Source organism: Bidens hawaiensis, unplaced genomic scaffold, assembly GCF_021521415.1.
Source record: "Bidens hawaiensis isolate Kalapana, Puna unplaced genomic scaffold, B.hawaiensis_p1.1 tig00058769_1, whole genome shotgun sequence".
Classification (NCBI taxonomy): Eukaryota; Viridiplantae; Streptophyta; class Magnoliopsida; order Asterales; family Asteraceae; genus Bidens; species Bidens hawaiensis.
In genome coordinates, this window is record NW_027500575.1 from 1 (window position 1) to 19400 (window position 19400).

General features: G+C 33.4%; 3 protein-coding genes and 1 pseudogene across 3 annotated transcripts; 1 reads left to right on the forward strand and 3 right to left on the reverse strand.

Annotated features, from left to right (window-relative positions):
* Positions 1-575: 575 nt before the first annotated feature.
* On the reverse strand, positions 576-2525 carry LOC143602371 (uncharacterized). Its single transcript, XM_077079502.1, has 7 exons — positions 2407-2525; positions 2232-2310; positions 2115-2143; positions 1788-1881; positions 1618-1707; positions 1311-1515; positions 576-1229 (listed from the first exon to the last, which is right to left on the reverse strand). Exons 5-7 carry the CDS (start codon positions 1675-1677, stop codon positions 901-903), a joined length of 594 nt encoding a protein of 197 aa, XP_076935617.1. The 5' UTR covers positions 1678-1707; positions 1788-1881; positions 2115-2143; positions 2232-2310; positions 2407-2525; the 3' UTR covers positions 576-900.
* Positions 2526-3629: 1104 nt separating this feature from the next.
* Positions 3630-6070, reverse strand: LOC143602374 (uncharacterized). The gene is made up of 9 exons (XM_077079504.1): positions 5984-6070; positions 5460-5612; positions 5268-5380; positions 5093-5171; positions 4976-5004; positions 4643-4736; positions 4482-4571; positions 4178-4382; positions 3630-4098 (listed from the first exon to the last, which is right to left on the reverse strand). The coding sequence occupies exons 1-9, from the start codon at positions 6068-6070 to the stop codon at positions 3716-3718; spliced, it is 1233 nt and encodes a 410-aa protein (XP_076935619.1). The 3' UTR covers positions 3630-3715.
* Positions 6071-9443: 3373 nt separating this feature from the next.
* On the forward strand, positions 9444-12569 carry LOC143602372 (uncharacterized; annotated as a pseudogene).
* Positions 12570-12814: 245 nt separating this feature from the next.
* Positions 12815-15901, reverse strand: LOC143602373 (F-box protein At4g22280-like). Its single transcript, XM_077079503.1, has 3 exons — positions 14228-15901; positions 13968-14123; positions 12815-13254 (listed from the first exon to the last, which is right to left on the reverse strand). Exons 1-3 carry the CDS (start codon positions 15194-15196, stop codon positions 12970-12972), a joined length of 1410 nt encoding a protein of 469 aa, XP_076935618.1. The 5' UTR covers positions 15197-15901; the 3' UTR covers positions 12815-12969.
* Positions 15902-19400: the final 3499 nt, after the last annotated feature.

A 19400-nucleotide genomic window follows, 5' to 3' on the forward strand; every position in this document is an offset into this window, starting at 1 on the left:
ATGTCTTGATTATTTGGATGCAGATATTATGATGGTTTAATTGCTTATTTAAATGTTAGATTTGTTGATTGCATCATGTTTGAATGTTAGATTAATAAATTAGGTGAATTTTATATTAGTCGATTGCTTTTCATGTTTAAATGTTAGATCAGTAATTATATACATCAATGTTATGTAGTTGATTGTTTCATGTTTGAATGTTAGATTAGTTGATTATTTGCATTTTAGATCATTAAATGGTTGATTGTCTAAGTTAGATAAAACTCAGAAAGATGAAATTTATTAAAGAGTTGCTTAGGATTTGATAGTTGATACTAACATCTTATTATGTGCGACTTGAATCCGAATCGAACCGAACCCGACCAAAAGTTCTAAATGCTAACAAACTTTGAAAATTAGCTAGGAGCTATATGACTATATGATTTTACTAAAAAGGTTTGTAAGTAGAAAACCGTCACATTCGTATAACCACTAGTGCTCCGTGTTGACCAAATCAGCGAGTGAGAAAAACAAAGAGACGGTTATACATAATACATTGACGTAACCGTCTTATATATCACATAAAGTACAGTCTCAAAAACTTTATTTTGATAAAGTAACCATGTCTTTGTATTGTGTTTATATATAAAGAGAAAACATTAAGTACCCCAAAGGCAAAATGTATTTGGACATAGTGCATATAGGAGAACTGAAAATCGCAAGCAAGATAAACAAACGCGATTAATGGTCACCAACATAAACTCTATAGATAAAAATAATGGGGCTATACCTAAAAAATCTATATATCAAACAGAAAACCCCAAAAACAACTACCTCACTCAATTGTCCAAAATTATAAATAAATAATCCTACTAGATGCCCCCAGTGAGCAAACTGAAAAATGAGTCTTCTTTCTTACCATTAACTCTTATCACTTAACTTATTATTAACAACCCCTGTCTCATCACCTTTTGAAGCCTCTTGTTTCTTCACTGATATAAATGCCACTTTCTTCGGTTTATGTTTGGGCAACTCATGATCAGCCAACAAACCTGAACATGTCGTATGTTCCTGTTCCGGGCCTTTTACAGAAGGTTCTAGAACACCTGAATCATCCTTCACATCATCTTCAACTTGTTTACACTCATTAGCATAACCCTCCATCGAAGAAACGTTATCGGTCCTCATAGTAGCAGGGCCTTCTTCACAAGTTTTGTTCCCAGTTACATCCGTCGGTTTATTATCTACAACTACAAAAAGGAATAATGTCGGGTTTTTTAACAGTTTTAGATGACTATTTCAATATTCATAAAATATATATATGTTCTTACCGCCAAGAATAGTTTCAATACTCTCATACTCAACTGTAGATGAACTTTGGCATACAATGACATCATCATTTACCGTCTCGGGATTTGTGTTCTCAGGTTCGATCGTTTTCTCGAGTAACACGAATTTGTCGGTCTCCCATACACATTCCAAAAAAAGACGTTCCACGTTTGTTTGCTCATTTGTTGGGTAGTATTCTCTATAGACCTGAAAGTTAAATCACACAAAAAGATGGTTACAAAAATATGTTAATAATTTTTATTATTTACAACATAAGGTCATGATTTAACATATTAATAAGTTAAAAACCTCAATTCCTTCTTGATTAAGTTTGATGGACTGTCGCTTGCGAGATAAAGAGGAGGCCATGTTGAATACTGAAACAACATCGAGTAGTATCTGTTTCATAATTATGAATTAACTATAGTTTACAACAAAATTATAAAAATTTATATATATGATATTGAAGTAATGCTTACTTGTTGAGTCAAAACTTAAAGGCGTGCAAGCAGAGCCAACAGAGTCATAGAAAATCCCATAAAAAAGGATCGAGCAAGCAAAGTAGATAACTCTCTGTGCGAAGTAAAGGATTTGAACACACACAAAATGTAATAAAAAATTTCAACATAAAACAAATTATGCGGTTCCCATTTGAAATAGATTATATTATACTGATCTTTTTTAATATGACTAATGTCAACCTGAATCCAGTCTTGTCAGAACCCGTCTTTAGCCAAACCAAACTGATACATTTTTAAAACAACCGGTTTTGGAACAACAAAATTCACATGTAAAATGTAGGATACATAGCTGCCTTCAGCATCGGTTCCACCATCTGATAAAAAGATTAATAATAAATAATTGAAACGAAGTTATATCCTGGTAAATGAAAAAAATCGGATGTCTGGATTCGTAAGAGTCACCTGTGAAAGAAGACGTGCAGCACCGAGAAGTCGGTCCAGAAAACTATGTTTTCCACCGTCACATTTTCTTTTCTTCAAACTGTGAAATAAAAAAAAAAGTCGACTTCAACTCAACAGATTGAACTTTTGCAGTATTTATATAATATAACTATTACAACTTTACAAGTGAAAATACCTTTCTAAGATATGCACCTTTTGTCTAGGTCGATTCCCGTTAATGACAATAAAAGAAGAATTTACAAGTTCCAACAAGTTAGTTGATTGAAGAAGCTTAAGTCTCTTCTGACCTACGTATGAATAAACCATAAATAATTATAAACATACAAACCATGGTTAATGAATAATAACAATAATAACCAACAATAACTTCAACGAGTATTGGAAATACGAGCTTCTGCGATGTTGGTTCTTGTTTTTGTGGATAATTCTATCAAGAACGCCAAGTTCTGACTGGAGTTGACCAAGGAAAGATTGTAAGCGTGCCTCGATGGTTTCAACTTGATCATCCATATCCATATCCTGTTCAAATACATATTAGAGCAACAACATGTAATGATGTTTAATTATGATTATTGCATCACTTTATGATTTGTTATTGTTTTCACAATTGCAATCAAGAAAATATATTAATCAGCCTTCATAAACATGAATATTCGTAAACGCACAACATTACCAGAATGTTTTATTGATTATGATAAGACGGCAACACGGATCCAGTAATATTGATTATATCAGTGTGTCATGAAAGTTTAACATATAAAATGCTTTTACGATCAACCAATTCCCAGTATCCAAGTTGTTCAATTTTTTAACGATATTCAAACTCAAGGTTCAAGTTTCAGGTTATAACCTTAAAATCCACAACTAGAACCTAACTGTTAAGATACCAGTTGCAGGCAAATCAAGAAGAAACCTAAACTAAGTCATTAACCAATCCAATTAACTAAATCACTTTGCTTCACCAACAAAAAATTGATTTTTGTCAATATTTATAAAATTAGTAAAAACTTAAGACACCTAGAACCGGCATTAAAACAGAAATCAACTATGATTTACAAAACAATTAAATCAAATGAAGAAACAAACCTGCTGAGTGCTGCAGGAGCCCCTTGTGGTCCGTGTTGACCAAATCAGTGAGTGCGTAAAACAAAGAGACGGTTGTACGTTCACATAATCTTCTTACGTGCCACATAAAGTACTTGCGTTTATATGGCTACTTGCTCAAGTGAAGATGTCTTTGTATGTGTTCATATATAAAGAGAAAACCGTAAGGACCCCAAAATGGATCTGGACATAGTGCATCAAAGAGAACTGAAAATCGCAAGGGAGAAACAGATACGCTTGCGTGAACGTCTTTTGTATCACTTTCAAAGTAACAGGTAAATGGTCACCAACACAAAACTCTAAAGCTACTGACAAAAAGTATGGGATTTTCTTTACCTAGAACAACTACCTCAATTATCCATAAGTTAAAAATTATCCTTCTAGATCCCTCCAGTGAGCAAACTAAAGAATGAATCTTCTTTCTTACCATTAACTCTATCATCACTTAACTTACTATTAACAACCCCTGTCTCATCACCTTTTAAAGCCTCTAGTTTCTTAACTGATATAAATGCCACTTTCTTCTGTTTAACTTTTGGAAAGTCTTGATTAACCAACAAACCTGAACATGTTGTATGTTCCTGTTCCGGGCCTTTTACAGAAGGTTCTAGAGCACCTGAATCATCCTTCACATCATCTTCAACTCGCTTACAGTCATCATTAACATAACCCTCCATCGAAGAAACGTTATCGGTCCTCATAGTAGCAGGGTCTTCTTCACAGGTTTTGTTCACAGTTACATCCGCCGGTTTATTATCTACAACTACAAAAAGGAATAATGTCCGGCATATTATCAGTTTCAGATCATAATTTCAGTATTCATAATAAATATATATTCGTACCGCCAAGAATGGTTTCAATGCGTTTATACTCTACTGCAGACGACCCTTGACATACGATGACATTATAATTAACCGTCTCGGGATTTGTGTTCTCGGGTTCGATCGTTTTCTCGAGTAACATGAATTTGTCGGTCTCCCATACACATTCCAAAAAAACAAGTTCCTCGTTTGTTTGCTCATTTGTTGGATAGTATTCTCTATAGACCTGAAAAGTTAATCACACAAAAAGACGGTTACAAATATATGTTGATACTATTTAACAACATAAAATGGTCATGATTTAACATATTAACAAGTGAAAAACCTCAATTCCTTCTTTATTAAGTTTGATGGACTGTCGCTTGCGAGATAAGGCGGACGCCATGTTGAATACAGAAACAACGTCTAGTAGTATCTGTGCTCAAAATTATGAAATTAGGCCTAAAATTTATAGAAAATGATCAAAATGATAGAAGTAGTGTTTACCTGCTGAGTCAAAACTCGAAGGCGTGCGAGCAGAGCCAACAAAGTCATAGAAAATCCCATAAAAAAAGATCGAGCAAGCAAAGTAGATAACTCTCTGTGCGAAGTAAAGGATTCGAACACACTAAAATGTAATAAAAAATATTCAAAATAAAACAAATTATGCGGTTCCCATTTGAAGCAGATTATATTATAATAACACTTCTTTTTTAATATGACTAATGTCAACCTGAATCCATTCTTGTCAGAACCCGACTTTAGCCAAACCAAACTAATACTTTTTAAAGCTACCGGTTTTCGAACAACAAATTAACATGTATGTAAAATGTAGGATACATAGCTGCCTTCAGCATCGGTTCCACCATCTGATAAAAAGAATAATAATAAATAACTGAAACGAAGTTATATCCTGGTAAATGAAAAAATTCGGATGTCTGGATTTGTAAGAATCACCTGTGAAAGAAGACGTGTAGCACCGAGAAGTCGGTCCAGAAAACTATGTTTTCCACCATCACATTTTCTTTTCTTCAAACTGTGAAATATAAAAAAAAGTCGACTTCAACTCAACAGATTGAACTTTTGCAGTATTTATATAATATAACTATTACAACTTTACAAGTGAAAATACCTTTCTAAGAGATGCACCTTTTGTCTAGGTCGATTCCCGTTAATGACAATAAAAGAAGAATTTACAAGTTCCAACAAGTTAGTTGATTGAAGAAGCTTAAAGTCTCTTCTGACCTACGTATGAATAAACCATAAATAATTATAAACATACAAACCATGGTTAATGAATAATAACAATAATAACCAACAATACCTTCAACGAGTATTGGAAATACGAGCTTCTGCGATGTTGGTTCTTGTTTTTGTGGATAATTCTATCAAGAACGCCAAGTTCTGACTGGAGTTGACCAAGGAAAGATTGTAAGCGTGCCTCGATGGTTTCAACTTGATCATCCATATCCATATCCTGTTCAAAAACATATTAGAGCAACAGACACGTAATGATGTTTAATTATGATTATTGCACCACTTTATGACTTGTTACCGTTTTCACGGTGGCAATCAAAAAAAGGATATTCTATAATGCACAACATTACCAAAATGTTTTATTGCTTACGGTAAGGTAGCAAAACGGGTCCAGTAATATTGAATTTTTCAATGTTATATTGATTATACTAGCATATCATGAAAGTTTCAACATAAAAGGTGTTTCGTTAACAAGCTCTTACGATTCAATGTCAATATTGGTTCAAGTTTTGAATGACCCAATGCCCAATATCCAAGTTGTTCAAAGTTTTGATGATATTCAAACTCAAGGTTCAAGTTTCAGGCTATGACCTTAAAATTCACACCTAGTAGTTTCAATGGCATTTGATTCTCAATGATCCGTTTCAAAAGGTTGCCTTTAACATTTTGTTTTGGCATTGTTGACTTTAGATGCTGATCAACCCACAATCCAAAATCGCCCAGGCTGGTTGAGTCGGGCGGGTTAACAGGTTAGAACTTAGAACATGTTCGGGTCAGAACGGGCCATTTTAGTTCGATCCGAATGGGTTTTGACAAAAACCATTATGGCCCAATTTAATAATTTTGAAATACTGCAACAGTTTACAAAAATTCAAAAACTTAAAAGACCTAAGTGTTAAGATACCAGCAGATGCAGGCAAATCAAGGGCAAACCTAAACCGGGTCATTAACCAAACCAGTAAAATTAATTACATAAGCATAAAAATTCAATCTTGTCTAGTGGTACTAACCAACTCTATACGACTCATATAGGCCTTTACTACTCGATCTTTTAATAAGCTAGTCATAATATCAAGATAAAAACATAATCTAACAATGAGATTGAAACCCCATATTCACCAGCAAAAGCGTTAACAATGGTTAAAAAACCACAATCAGTTTCCATATTCACTTTAACCATACATGGCAAATCGGCCGGTCGGTCAAGACATGTCATTTTGGTGTTGGGTCCGAACAGGTTTTAGAAAAACGGTGCAGGCCAATTTAAAACCTAAATAGTTGCAGGCAATTGAAGAAGAAGAAACCTAAACTGGGTCATTAGCGAAGGCAATGAAATTAATTACATAAGCATCAAAATTCAATCTTTATTAATCAGCTTGCTTCAGCAACACCATATATATAATAATATAATAAGACATGATGGGTTTACCTTGGAATTCAAACTTGAGCAGTCAAGCTGACTGCTGCAGTGTTGGAGAGTATTTGAGATGAAAAAAAAGTAACTGTTCTCCAACTACTAACGAAGAAGAAGAAAACCTAATAATATATATAATGGGCCTTTTATTTACCAATAAGTCATGGCCCATTATAATCAATGTTGAGCACTTGTACATTTGCACTTAGGGGTGTTCAAAATAACGAATCTGATTAATTCGATCCGAATCCGAATAATCAAATTCGGTTTAGGTTAAATTGGGTCAAAAGGTATTAATCGGGTTATTTGGGTTAACCCGAATCACTAATAGGGTCGGGTTTCGGGTTTATTTTTGGAAAAAAGTCGGGTTTCGGGTTAACCTGATTAGTGATGATACTTAACTTCATTTGTGCACCTCTATTTCAAACTAATAATAATAAAAAATCTTTTCGGTTCCCGGTTCGGTTGGAGTCATATTTTTATAACCGGATCAGACAACAAACCGGACAAGCTAACGGTTCAACCGATTGGACCGGCCAAACATTTTTTTCTTAAAACGGCAATTAAGGTTGAAAAAATGTTAAATCTAAACAAAAATAGCGAATGACGTTGAGATTGTTATTTGTCAATAGGGATGACAATGACATTTTGCTCTAGATTATTGTCTATGTGCATATTGATCATCTTCTTTATATTATTGTTACACGAGAAATTACATTAACTTAAGATTTTTGTCAATAGGGGAACGAATGGGTTTAAAGAAGATTTCCTTTCACTTAAAGTCATATACCCGAACCCGGTTTCATACATGAAACTGGATATTTGAAAAACGTCATTTGTGCACCTCTAGTTCAAACTAATAATAATAAAAATTTTGATTTCTGATTCGGTTGGAGTCATGTTTTCAAAACCGGATCGGACAACGAACCGGACATGCTACCGGTTCAAAAGGTTGGACCGGCCGAACAATTTTTCTTAAAACGATGATTAAGGTTGAAAATATGTTAAATCTAAACAAGAATAACGAATGAAGTTGAGATTGTTTTTTGTCAATAGGGATGACAATGACATTTTGCTCTAGATTATTGTCTAAATGCACATTGATCATCATCTTTTTAATATTGTTACACGAGAAATTACATTAACTTCATATTTTTCATCATGAGTAGTGCACATAGTAAAACATGAAAAAGATACATTTCATAAGTCGTGAAACATGAAAAATTTATAACTCATATGTAGTTTACTTTGTACAATACATTAATTTACATGTTAAATGAGACCTTAGAATGATGATTTACAAATTTGAAATGCTTCTTTGAAATACAATATTTGTATCACGTGTCGCATTTAATGTGAAGACACCTACCAGACATGCCATCCTATTACCAAATCGTGCCTCACATTTAGGACTACAAGTGCATCACATGCTTTGTTCTGATTTGATCTAGAAATAATCATCGAATATGTATGAGTCATTTTAAATAATGATGACTTTGGTTTATGTCAAAACTAATTTAATATATACACATCTTTAAATTACTTATTATTACATATCAATACTATAATTTTATTTTATATGTTTATTCACACGGTATACAATTTGGGGAGAAAAAATGTCTCAAAGGCATGTAAAGGACCTTCAATATTTGTAGTAGCTTCGTTTCATCATCACAGGGCTGGCTCCTAGAAAGTAAAAAAAGAAAAAATTGGGGCGAAAATTTTCTTGTGTCTGAAGTAAAAAAAGATTTTTTTTTTGTTTAAACAATTTAATTTTTATATGGGTTTACTTGGTTGGGTTCTGTAAAAAACTTTTGTATAAAAATAAAATCAAATATGCCTCAAATGAGAATAGAACCAATAAGCTTTGGATTGGGAGTAATACCGCTTTGCCACTAGACCAAGCTAGTGGTTATGTAATTAAGTTTAAACACTAAATATACATATGGTTTTAATAAAAATACATATAACTTTTTTAAATAAAAAAAAATTCGGGTCTAGCGGTTGTCGGGCCTGTGGCCGTCAACTACCCGGCCACACCTTATGGCCGGCCCTGCATCATCGTCAAGGAAGCCTTTAGATTTATTATATGGTATGCTAAGCTACACACAATTTCAACCATAAGAAGTATTTTGATAATCATAATTAAAATAATGGACCTTTTTTATTTCATTTATGTTTTGACCTTTAATCTTGTTCCTTTTTTTCAAATAACGAACCTTATTTATGTTTATCATTTGATAAATCCAGTGTAATACACGAGTATAAAAGCTAGTATACATTATATATCTAGAGTTAGTTTTACGAGCAGTTTACACATCTAAATCAAATTAATAAATAACATTCTTAAATTTTAGGGAAAATGTTCATGTTTTTACAAAACATTTTTTTAAATAGTATGCAAGAAATTTTAAATATATTTGATATGTTTTAAACTGCAATTGTTTCAAAAAATATTAGTGCTTGCATGAAAAGCATTAGATTCTTTTATCAATTCATATCTTTTTATAAATGGAAATTTCCATGGGACTTGTTGAATTTTTCAAAGTTTTTGTGTGAAGGAAAAAAGAAGTTAAAACCGAGCAGGACGCAAAGACTGTGTGGTTGTGGCTAGAAGTTGATGCATTGACTTCCATGCCAATAATTAAGTTTCTATTCGTTTTCTGGATCTACAAACGAACTAGTTTTGTTCATCTCAAGAACCCGCTACTTCGTTATAAGAATCCATCTTTATATTTCACTGAGTTGTGCTGTTGAATAATGGGGAATCATTGGGGTTGGGAGTTCCATGTTTTTGTAACTATTTTTTTGGTTGCGACCACAAGTACATGTTTGGGTGCTCGAAATACCACGGTGGCTTGCTTTGAACATGAGCGACTAGCTCTTCTCAAGTTGAAACACAATGTCGAAGGTGCCTCTCATATGTCATCATGGGTTGGTAATCATTGCTGCCAATGGGAAAGAGTAACGTGTGATGGTGCCACCGGACACGTTGAAAGTCTTCATCTTAGAGGTTATCGTTATGGTGATAGATATGTATACATATTTAGCAACAACTTGAGCACTTCTTTAGGAGAGTTGAGGCGTCTAAAATACTTGGACTTGAGTTTGAATGATTTTCAAGGATGCGCGATCCCTGAGTTTATTGGATCCTTGAAACAGTTGACTTACCTCAACCTCTCCAATGCATATCTTTCTGGTATTATTCCTCGTCACTTGGGAAACCTTTCTGATTTAAAGATTCTTGATCTCAGTTCAAACCAAGAACTGATCGCACATGATATGACTTGGATTTCTGGCCTTTCCTCACTCGAGCATCTGGACTTAAGTTATGCGAATCTTGGTGGGGCAAAAAACCTTTACATGGTGTTTTGCGTGATTCCTTGGTTAAAAGAGTTAAGCTTGTCAAATTGTGGTTTATCCAATGTCGACCTTGGTCCTCTTCGTAATTCGAGCACATCACTTTCTAACATCAAACATCTGGATCTTAGTGAAAATTCTTTCAAAGGTCAACTTCCTCCCTTTTTCCAAAACATGACATCCTTACAATTCCTTTCTAACATACAACACTTAGATCTATCTGGTAACGCGTTAACATGACCCATCCCAACATTCCCTGGAAAACTTACTGAACTTTACCTTTCCTCTAATAACTTTAGCTGTTCAATTCCGGAATCTCTAGCAAATTTAAGATTGTTGCAAATACTAGATCTATCAGACAACAAGTTAACAGGTTCCATTCCGGAATCCTTTGGAAAATTAGCTGCTTTAACAACTTTGTATCTATATAATAATCATTTAAGTGGGACTATTCCAGTTTCATTTGGAAAACTCTTTAAACTCCGTTATCTTGATCTCTCTCATAATTCTTTGGAAGGAGTAGTTTCTGAATCGCATTTGGCTAACTTTTCTATGCTGAAGTACTTTGCAGTAGCTTCTAACAGTAAGTTAACATTCAATGTCTCACGCGAATGGATGCCTCCGTTCCAATTAATTACAGTTGATCTTAGTGCTTGCAAAATTGAAAACGGATTTCCATGGTGGCTTCGAAATCAGAGGAACCTTCATGATTTAGGCTTGTCTAATACAACCATTTCAGGACCTCTACCCACATGGTTGGGAATGATGCCCATCATCCCTGTCTTAAATCTAGCCCACAATAACCTCAGCGGACCTTTAACCAACCTTCCTAGCGGGAGACCTTACATTGGTAATGATGGTGGGGACTTTTATATACAAATATTATTTCTCCAAAATAACAATTTCAATGAGTCTATTCCAAGGTCCTTGTGCACAATGACATATTTAGAATATCTTGATCTTTCCAGAAACAGGTTAATCGGGAAAATTCCCAAATGTTTTCAGAATCTGCAAAATCTAGCTTTCATGAAATTGAACTCAAATGGGTTAAGTGGTGTCATTTCAAGTTTTATAGGGCACATTTCATTGGAATGGTTAAACTTTAGTGATAATAACTTTTCTGGTGAGCTTCCTGTAGAATTTTGGAATTTAAGGCGGTTACTAGTCTTAGATTTGGGTGATAATGCATTTTGTGGAAAAATACCGGAATGGATCGGAGAAGAACTTAAATCATTGTTGGTTTTCAGGTTACACAACAATAACTTCAGCGGTGAAATTCCGCGATCTCTATGCAAAAATTCAGGCCTTCAAGTATTGGATGTTGCACACAACAACTTAACAGGTTCAATCCCCCATTGTCTAGGAAAATTGAATGGCATGATTAACAACCATGTTGTTATCAGCTTTGATAATGGTTTCGAGGAGGATTTAACCCAGGTAATGAAAGGAATTTCTCTTGATTATACAGAGACATGGTCAATTCTCACTAACATGGACCTTTCAAGCAATAACCTTGTCGGAGAAATACCTGTAGAGTTAACTGCACTTTCTACGTTGGTAGGTCTCAATTTGTCCAATAATCATCTTAGCGGAGGCATTCCAGACAACATTGGAAACATGACAGCGTTAAATTCTCTCGATTTCTCAGGAAACAACTTAGGTGGGCCCATTCCTCAAAGCATTACAGCTTTGACTTTTTTAAGCCATTTGAATTTGTCAAACAACAACTTGTCGGGCCAAATTCCAACAGGAAATCAATTGCAAACCCTCATCGATCCATCAATATATAGTGGGAACAAAGGTCTTTGTGGAGCTCCATTGCCAAAGAATTGCTCCAATTATGAAGACCCGACCGCAATTGCCATGAACAAACATGAGGCTGCTTTGGAGGCCAACAAGGTATGGTTATACATGGATATAACGTTTGGTTTTGCAGCAGGGTTTTGGGCTGTTATCATAGTTTTGGTGTTGAAGAAGCAGTGGAGACATAAGCTTTTCAAGTTTGCAGTGGAAACCATGGACAAGATATACGTTGCAGTCGTGGTAAGAGTTAATAAGATGAAGGGGCAAAAGGCGCATAGATCCACTTGAATGCAAGTAATTCAGACGCACACGCACACGCACACATATATTATTATTATGCTTGTTTTTCATATTAATACTGCTTTTTGGATTTTATTTCTTTTCTTGGGAGCTGATACATTCACTAGTCTTCATACAAAACAATGTAATGTAAATTACGTAATAAGTTATTTTTCAGATAGAAATCAGTCAACCGTCTGAAAGAATTCATAGCAGAAAATATCTGCTCCTATTAATCTGGTCCCAAACTGACCCGTTTCTGACTGAGCATGTCGGATCTGTTACATGACCCTACGATTGTTATCTCAAGAAGCCTCAAAGTTTGGGTTCAACAATAAGTTTTTAAACCTAAATTTGAGTCATTTACATGTCTTTCAACCCTATACATACCATAAAAACAACTCAGTACTATCCCAAAGTGATTTTTTCTAGCCTTTAACCAGTTAAACAAAAGTAATTAAACTTCAATCGTCTTCTAGTGTGATTTCACGCCTTAAACAAAACTAATTCAATTTTTTTGTTTTTGTAAACTAAAGCATTGATACAAAAAACAAAATATCAAGATAAAAACAGAATCTAACGATGAGGTTGAAACCCAGTCTTTATTTTGTACTTATGCTGCACCAGCAAAAGCATTAACAATGGTTCGAAACTAACCTCTTAGCCCAACAAAAAACACCAGAAAAAGTATAGTAAAAACACAAAATAAATGCATTAAAATTCAAGGGAAAGTAATGAGACAAGCTGTAGAACACCTTTTGATCATTTTGAGCTCCTTCATGACATCTCTCTCCTTCTTTAGATCCCGCGACCTGGCTGTACACCACCAGATATCCATCTTCTCCAAAACAAGCGCGTACTTCAAAATGCATTTAAGGAAACATATTTCTGAATCATTAGCATGAAAGTTCTTGAAAGTCAAAGTCTTGAGGTGACGCGATATGCATATTGGTACTGGTGACCAGACCGAATCATATTCACCAAGCTCTATGCATTGATCAAATCCCTGTACAGTATTTTAGAAAACCTTACATTAATATTATAATCTATAATCTACCTGATATTTTTACAAGCATGACCTTATAAATTGCTGTATCCGGTAAAAGAGACAGGAAATGAAATATTGAATTGTATATAATTGTGACTAGAAATTCAGAATTGATATTAGTGTAACTAGAATGGAGGTGATAAACCTGTGGGTGCGCAAGAAACTGAAATAACCGAACTCAATATAAAAACCGACAATTTGGTTTTATGTTTTTTTCAAAAAACGATTTTCGGTTTGTCTTTTGTTTCGATTTTGCTATCAGCCAAAAACCAAAAAATCTGAACCAATTTGATCCGAAAAACCTGATTTTCAGTCATTTATAAAAAAACTAATAAATGGTGTAAATCACAAAATTTTAGCTAAAATTCATTGTTCCGGGTCATCTCTTTTTTTTCTAGGCCCAAATATTTCAAGCCCAAATGAAAAAATCAAAACCTGACAATTTTCAAAAAATAAATTTTCAGTTTTGGGTTTGGTTTGAGTACTATCTTGAATAAATTATCTTTTCTTGAAAAAAAAGGACAATAAAATGCTTGCAGATAAAAAATAATAATAAAATAAAATAAACCTAACCGGTTTGGTTTTAACCCAAAAACATTTTAACAAGATATCCAACCAGCCCGAACAGCCCTTATCTCTAGATGACGTGTTTTGGTCATAGAGTACTTTACCTCAGAGAGATTAATTGACTGTAGAGTTGGACAGAAGTTAAACAAATCCATAAAAGCTCCAAAAGTGTAATCCCCAATTTCCATAGTCAAAACCAGATGGGTCAACTTTGGAAATACAGGAAAACGAGCCAACATGCTACCTGCAAATATAAGACACTTTGCATAGCAAAGAAAACAGTCACTAAATGATCAATATACACTAGTTCTACTGTATTCATTATATTCATACACTAGCTTGCTAATTACTAATTAGTATTTACCTCCATAGTGCAGTTAGACACCCGCAAAAACACAACATTTTGCAGCCCTTTAAGTAGATCAACAGCACGACATGCAACTTCTTTTTGTCTCCCGTTTAGAATAGGAATGTGAATGCTTGCTTCAGCTAGTGATGGTGCATTACTTAATGAAATCTCATTTGGTAAGTATCCAGTGTACTTCAAATATTTGAGATTTTTGGCATCAATCTTGATCTTACAGCCATTAGGTTCATAAACCAGGATGTCATCGATGGTCAACCTTTTCAAGGTCAAACTAGAAACTGTAAGACTCCTCAAGTTTATACAATCACAATCCAATAAAACCAGGTCTTCTAGAACCAGACAGCTTGTGAAAAACTTTCCTGTAGAATCATCATCCGGGAAAGTAACTAGAGATAGATGCAAGGTTTTTAGACACGGGAAAGAAACACGAGGCGGGAATACAAGTACACAGTCCATTTCGATTTTCAGGATAACCAATGATTTGCAATCAAATAAAGATTGAGGAATTACAGATGAGTCATCTGCAAAGATGCAAAGATCAAGCTCACGAACATTGTACATAATTGCACTAGAAATCCATGAACTTATTCGCGATGAGTTAAAGCAAACACGACATGATAAACGAAACTTTTCGATTTTTGATGTGTCGCGTAACCGGAGGATTCTTTCTACAAAGTTCATGAAGGAAGTTGACTCGGGTGAATGTATATGATCCACCTCACTTGCATATAATAGAGTATCATCAAAATCAAGATTGGGAACTGAAGCCCACAAATTCTTCCATCTTTTGGATACTGCAGAGGTCCTTACAACGTCTTTGGTGGGCAGAAGGGATAGCATGTGATGAAGAACACCATCAGGTAGACTGCTGATACCATCAATAATATCATCTGCATGTTCAACTTCATGTTGATTGTGGTGTATGTTCTCACTCATGGTTTTAGCCTCTTTTAAGTTCCTAAACATTCAAGAAATTAGTGCCACTACCTAGAACCATAGTTATCAAATGCGTTAGGCACAAAAAAAAGCTTAAGTCTAAAAAAACGCACTGAAATAAAATAATTTCAAAATAAACAATTGTAATGGAAACCATTGTGCTGTTCCTCAATGAAAAACAAAACAAAACAAGGAACCATCACACAGAAGTGAACTAAATTAATATAATTAACATGTTGAATCATCATTAAAACAACATGCATCTAACAATCAACAACAAACTAAATAAAATAAACAACAAACTAATATACTACGAACTTGCATCATCATTAAAACTTGGTGTCATGTATATGTTGATAAGAATTTTTATTAAAAAAATATACACCAAGTTGCATCATCATTAAAACAAAAAGCATCTTCATCATCGTTAATAAAAAGCATGCTTTTAATAACTATGACTAGAACAATATAAAGCAGATCCTAACATGTGTGCATCATCACAAGATTCTTATACGAACTTATATCACATTTATACAGAGTTGTAAAAATCTCGCCTAGGCGCCGATAAATCCATGCTTTATCCCAAATCGATGATCGGCCGATGGGATTTCCCCAAATCCCTCCAGTTAATCGGTAGTCTCAAAATCGCTCAAAATAGGTCAAAAATTGATCAAAACTTGTCAAAATCAGTAACAATGGGTCAAAATTGAAAAACTATATAATTTGTGTGTGTGAGTGTGTATGAAAAATTACATATAAAATTCCAATCCCATTAATCGGCAGTCTCAAAATCAGTAAAAAATCGATCTAAATTAGTGGAATAATGGGAATTGGTTAAATTTCGGTCAAAATTGATTAAAAAAAATGGGTCAAATATTGAACATTTTTTTTATATTGGAAAATTTACATATAAAATTCCAATATAATTAATCCAAGGAAGGTACCCCACCGCCCGAATTAATGCGAGGCGATTCCTACAACATTGCATATAATAATAATCATTATAGGGTATGAATTGGCCTAGATGGAACAGAACTGTGTATTTAACTGCAAGTGACTATAGTAGTATACAGTGATAATATAAGCAGTCAAAAGAGCTCATGAAGAGTGATTAACTTCTACTTCTAACTCATGAAATTATTTTTTACAAAATCATAATGACACGGAGTTTATAAAATGAAATTGTAATTAATTGCTGCAGGTCAATAACCTAATTTCATATATTCATTAGATAACGTGTAAACCCTAACTATACATAACCGGTGAGAAAACAGATTCAGTGTTGTTCATTTCGATTCGATTCGTTCAATTTCGCTTAAAATTACTGGCGAACAAATTAATCGGAAGGAGTAAAACAGGTGGTACGAGGTTACTGAATTAATCGATCTACAAAATTAACGCGCAATAATAATAATAATAATAATAATAATAATAATAATAATATAGAGAGAGTGAGAGTGAGAGAGAAGACTAGTCCAACCTGAGGTATGATCAGAGAAGACGAATGAATTAAGATGGTGAAATCGGCGTAATAATAATCATAATAATCATAATCTACCTGCTCTAATAAAGATAAAATATTACCTATCATATTAATCCACCATTCATTAAATTAAATAATTAGTTAATTAAATTATATAGATTAAAATATATAGGTATTTATATCTGTGTAATAAAAATAATTTATATCTTTAATGAAATCATATCTGTCTTTTCATTTATTAATTCAATTAATAAACACTTTTTAGTGTAGGCGATGAATATAAAATTAATGAATGGTATTTATAAGTTTAAAAAAATAAAAACAAGAAGAAATAATGTATAATAGCAATATTATTTTCACGTATTCATTCAACCCCCATGGATCCATGGAAATCTCATCTATCTCTTTCAAATATTTAATACAAAAGCTTGTTTTAGTCATACTAGTTTTATATATGATGCTCTCTTTTTATGTCATTTATAATGAAACATTTTATTATCTTTTGTTAGAATTTGTATTCCATTAACAAACATAATTATAACTTATAAAATTACTAGATGCATCTTTTTCGTGATTATGAAGAAATTGCGTTAAATTGCACCACGTATTCGTTATTCTATTAGAAAATATGATTTCAACTTATTAAACTATTTTATTTGATAAAATTATTTTTTTTAATTTAATCATTTAATATTTATAGTTTAATTGTATTTTTTTAGGCTTCTCGTGCAACATACGAGTTCTAAAACTAGTAATATTATAAGAAAAACTATCATCACCTACCTTGGGCGCACTTGGATTAACGTCCTTTGTATTATTGGAGGTCTTCCTCACCCTTCGGTCTTCAGTGTGACACACACCAACTCATGGGGCTTGGTGGCGCGCTGAGATCCAAAAGAGGTGATTCTCTTTTATTATTATTTTTTTGTTTTAATTTTAGTGTATTTTTTTAACAGTCAATAAATAGGGAATTGTTTAGGTATATCGAACGGGTGAGCCAATAGCAAAATACCACCGACAGATGGCCCAACCCAGTCGTATGGAGCTCTCAAGCGCCTCCAAGTTATTTCCAGTTTCGAGAAAACTCGCTGCCCGAAGACCTACTGGTTGTAAAACCTGGACGCTCTTAAGATCAATCCGGAGATCACAAAGATTCAAGTCTTCATTCATTGAGCCACCCATGCCCCCCTCCCAATGTTGTTTGTGAAGATTGAAATGAGTCTTCATAGAAATCCATGATTCCTACCACTATACTACATTATAGTGTAACAGTGTGCTAAAAACTTGCACGTTGTATTTGTTTTTAATTTAAAAAAAAATTAACAGAAAACATAAAGAAAAGTATGTAATTTTTTTTCTAATTTTAATAAACATTGATTTATATATCACTTTAATTATATCCTACAAAAGTTAACAGAAAACATAAAGAAAAGTATGTAAATTTTGTTCTAATTTTAAAAAACATTGATTTATATATCACTTTAATAATATCCTACAAAAGTTAACAGAAAACGTAAAGAAAAGTATATAAATTTTTTTCTAATTTTAAAAAACATTGATTTATATATCACTTTAATTATATCCTACTTTTGATTTAATATACCTATTCATTAAATTTTTGCAAATGATTTGGTTCGGTAAAGAAAATTCATTATTTTGAAAATTAAATGTAAAAGGTTTTATTTAAATTTTAAACTAAGATTTTTAGGTCATTTTATTATATGTTAAGATATTGTGAATTTTGTAACTACATAGGGGCGAGGTAGTGTCAATGATAGGGTAGATGGGGTCGTCGTGGTGGCCGTAGCTATACGATGGATGACACTGGCAGGAGGGAGGTGTTGCAACGACAGGGTGGTGCAAACGCTAATGGCAATAACAATGACAGGGTGGTGGAGGTGATTTACGTGACAACCACGACAAGTATACGTTTGAAGATTTTAATTATTTTGCTTAAATGTATTCACAATCTTGAATAAATGTTGAATCCTGAATTTTAGGCAATGCATTTAAGTTCCATTCATGTCTATTTTTGAAATTCATATTTCAATTGCAACAAATTATGTAAAACAAACATTTTAAAATGAAGTTTATATCAAACTTTTTGAGCCCATACACTTACACAACTAAAAACATCCTAAAGATTATGCGTTATAGAGGGGTTTTAAAGCTCTCTACGTCACCGCCATGTAGGCGGTAGGGGACTTCAAAGCTCTTCACCTTAAAGCATCGTTGTGATTTTGAGCTCGTTACCATATTATATTAATAGGTTATTAACCCGTATACTATACGGGTGGAAATTAGTAAAATTGTCAAGTAAACATATATGTTTATTTATTTGAAGATATATAAAAAAAATTATTAATATGAATAGATAAATTTACATATATACACACATACACATATATATTAATATTCAATTAAATTAAATGGAAGGAATGGAGAGTTGTGAGAAAAATATTCTTAGGATTTGAATTTTGTTTTTTAGTAGATTAATAATGTATTCGTAGGTGTATAAAATTAGATTTAGGGCTGTCACTTTACCTGAAACCCGAAACCCAACCCGATAAAACCTGTACCCGAACCCCAACTAACCCGAACCGAAAACTCGAACCCGATAATAGGCTAACCCGAACCCGAACCGAAGTAATTCGGGTTGATTCTCATGTTTGATTTATAATTTTCGGGTCAAGCCGAAAAACCCAAATAAACTTTTAGTTTTGAAGTTAAATACATTTTTAGGTATAATAG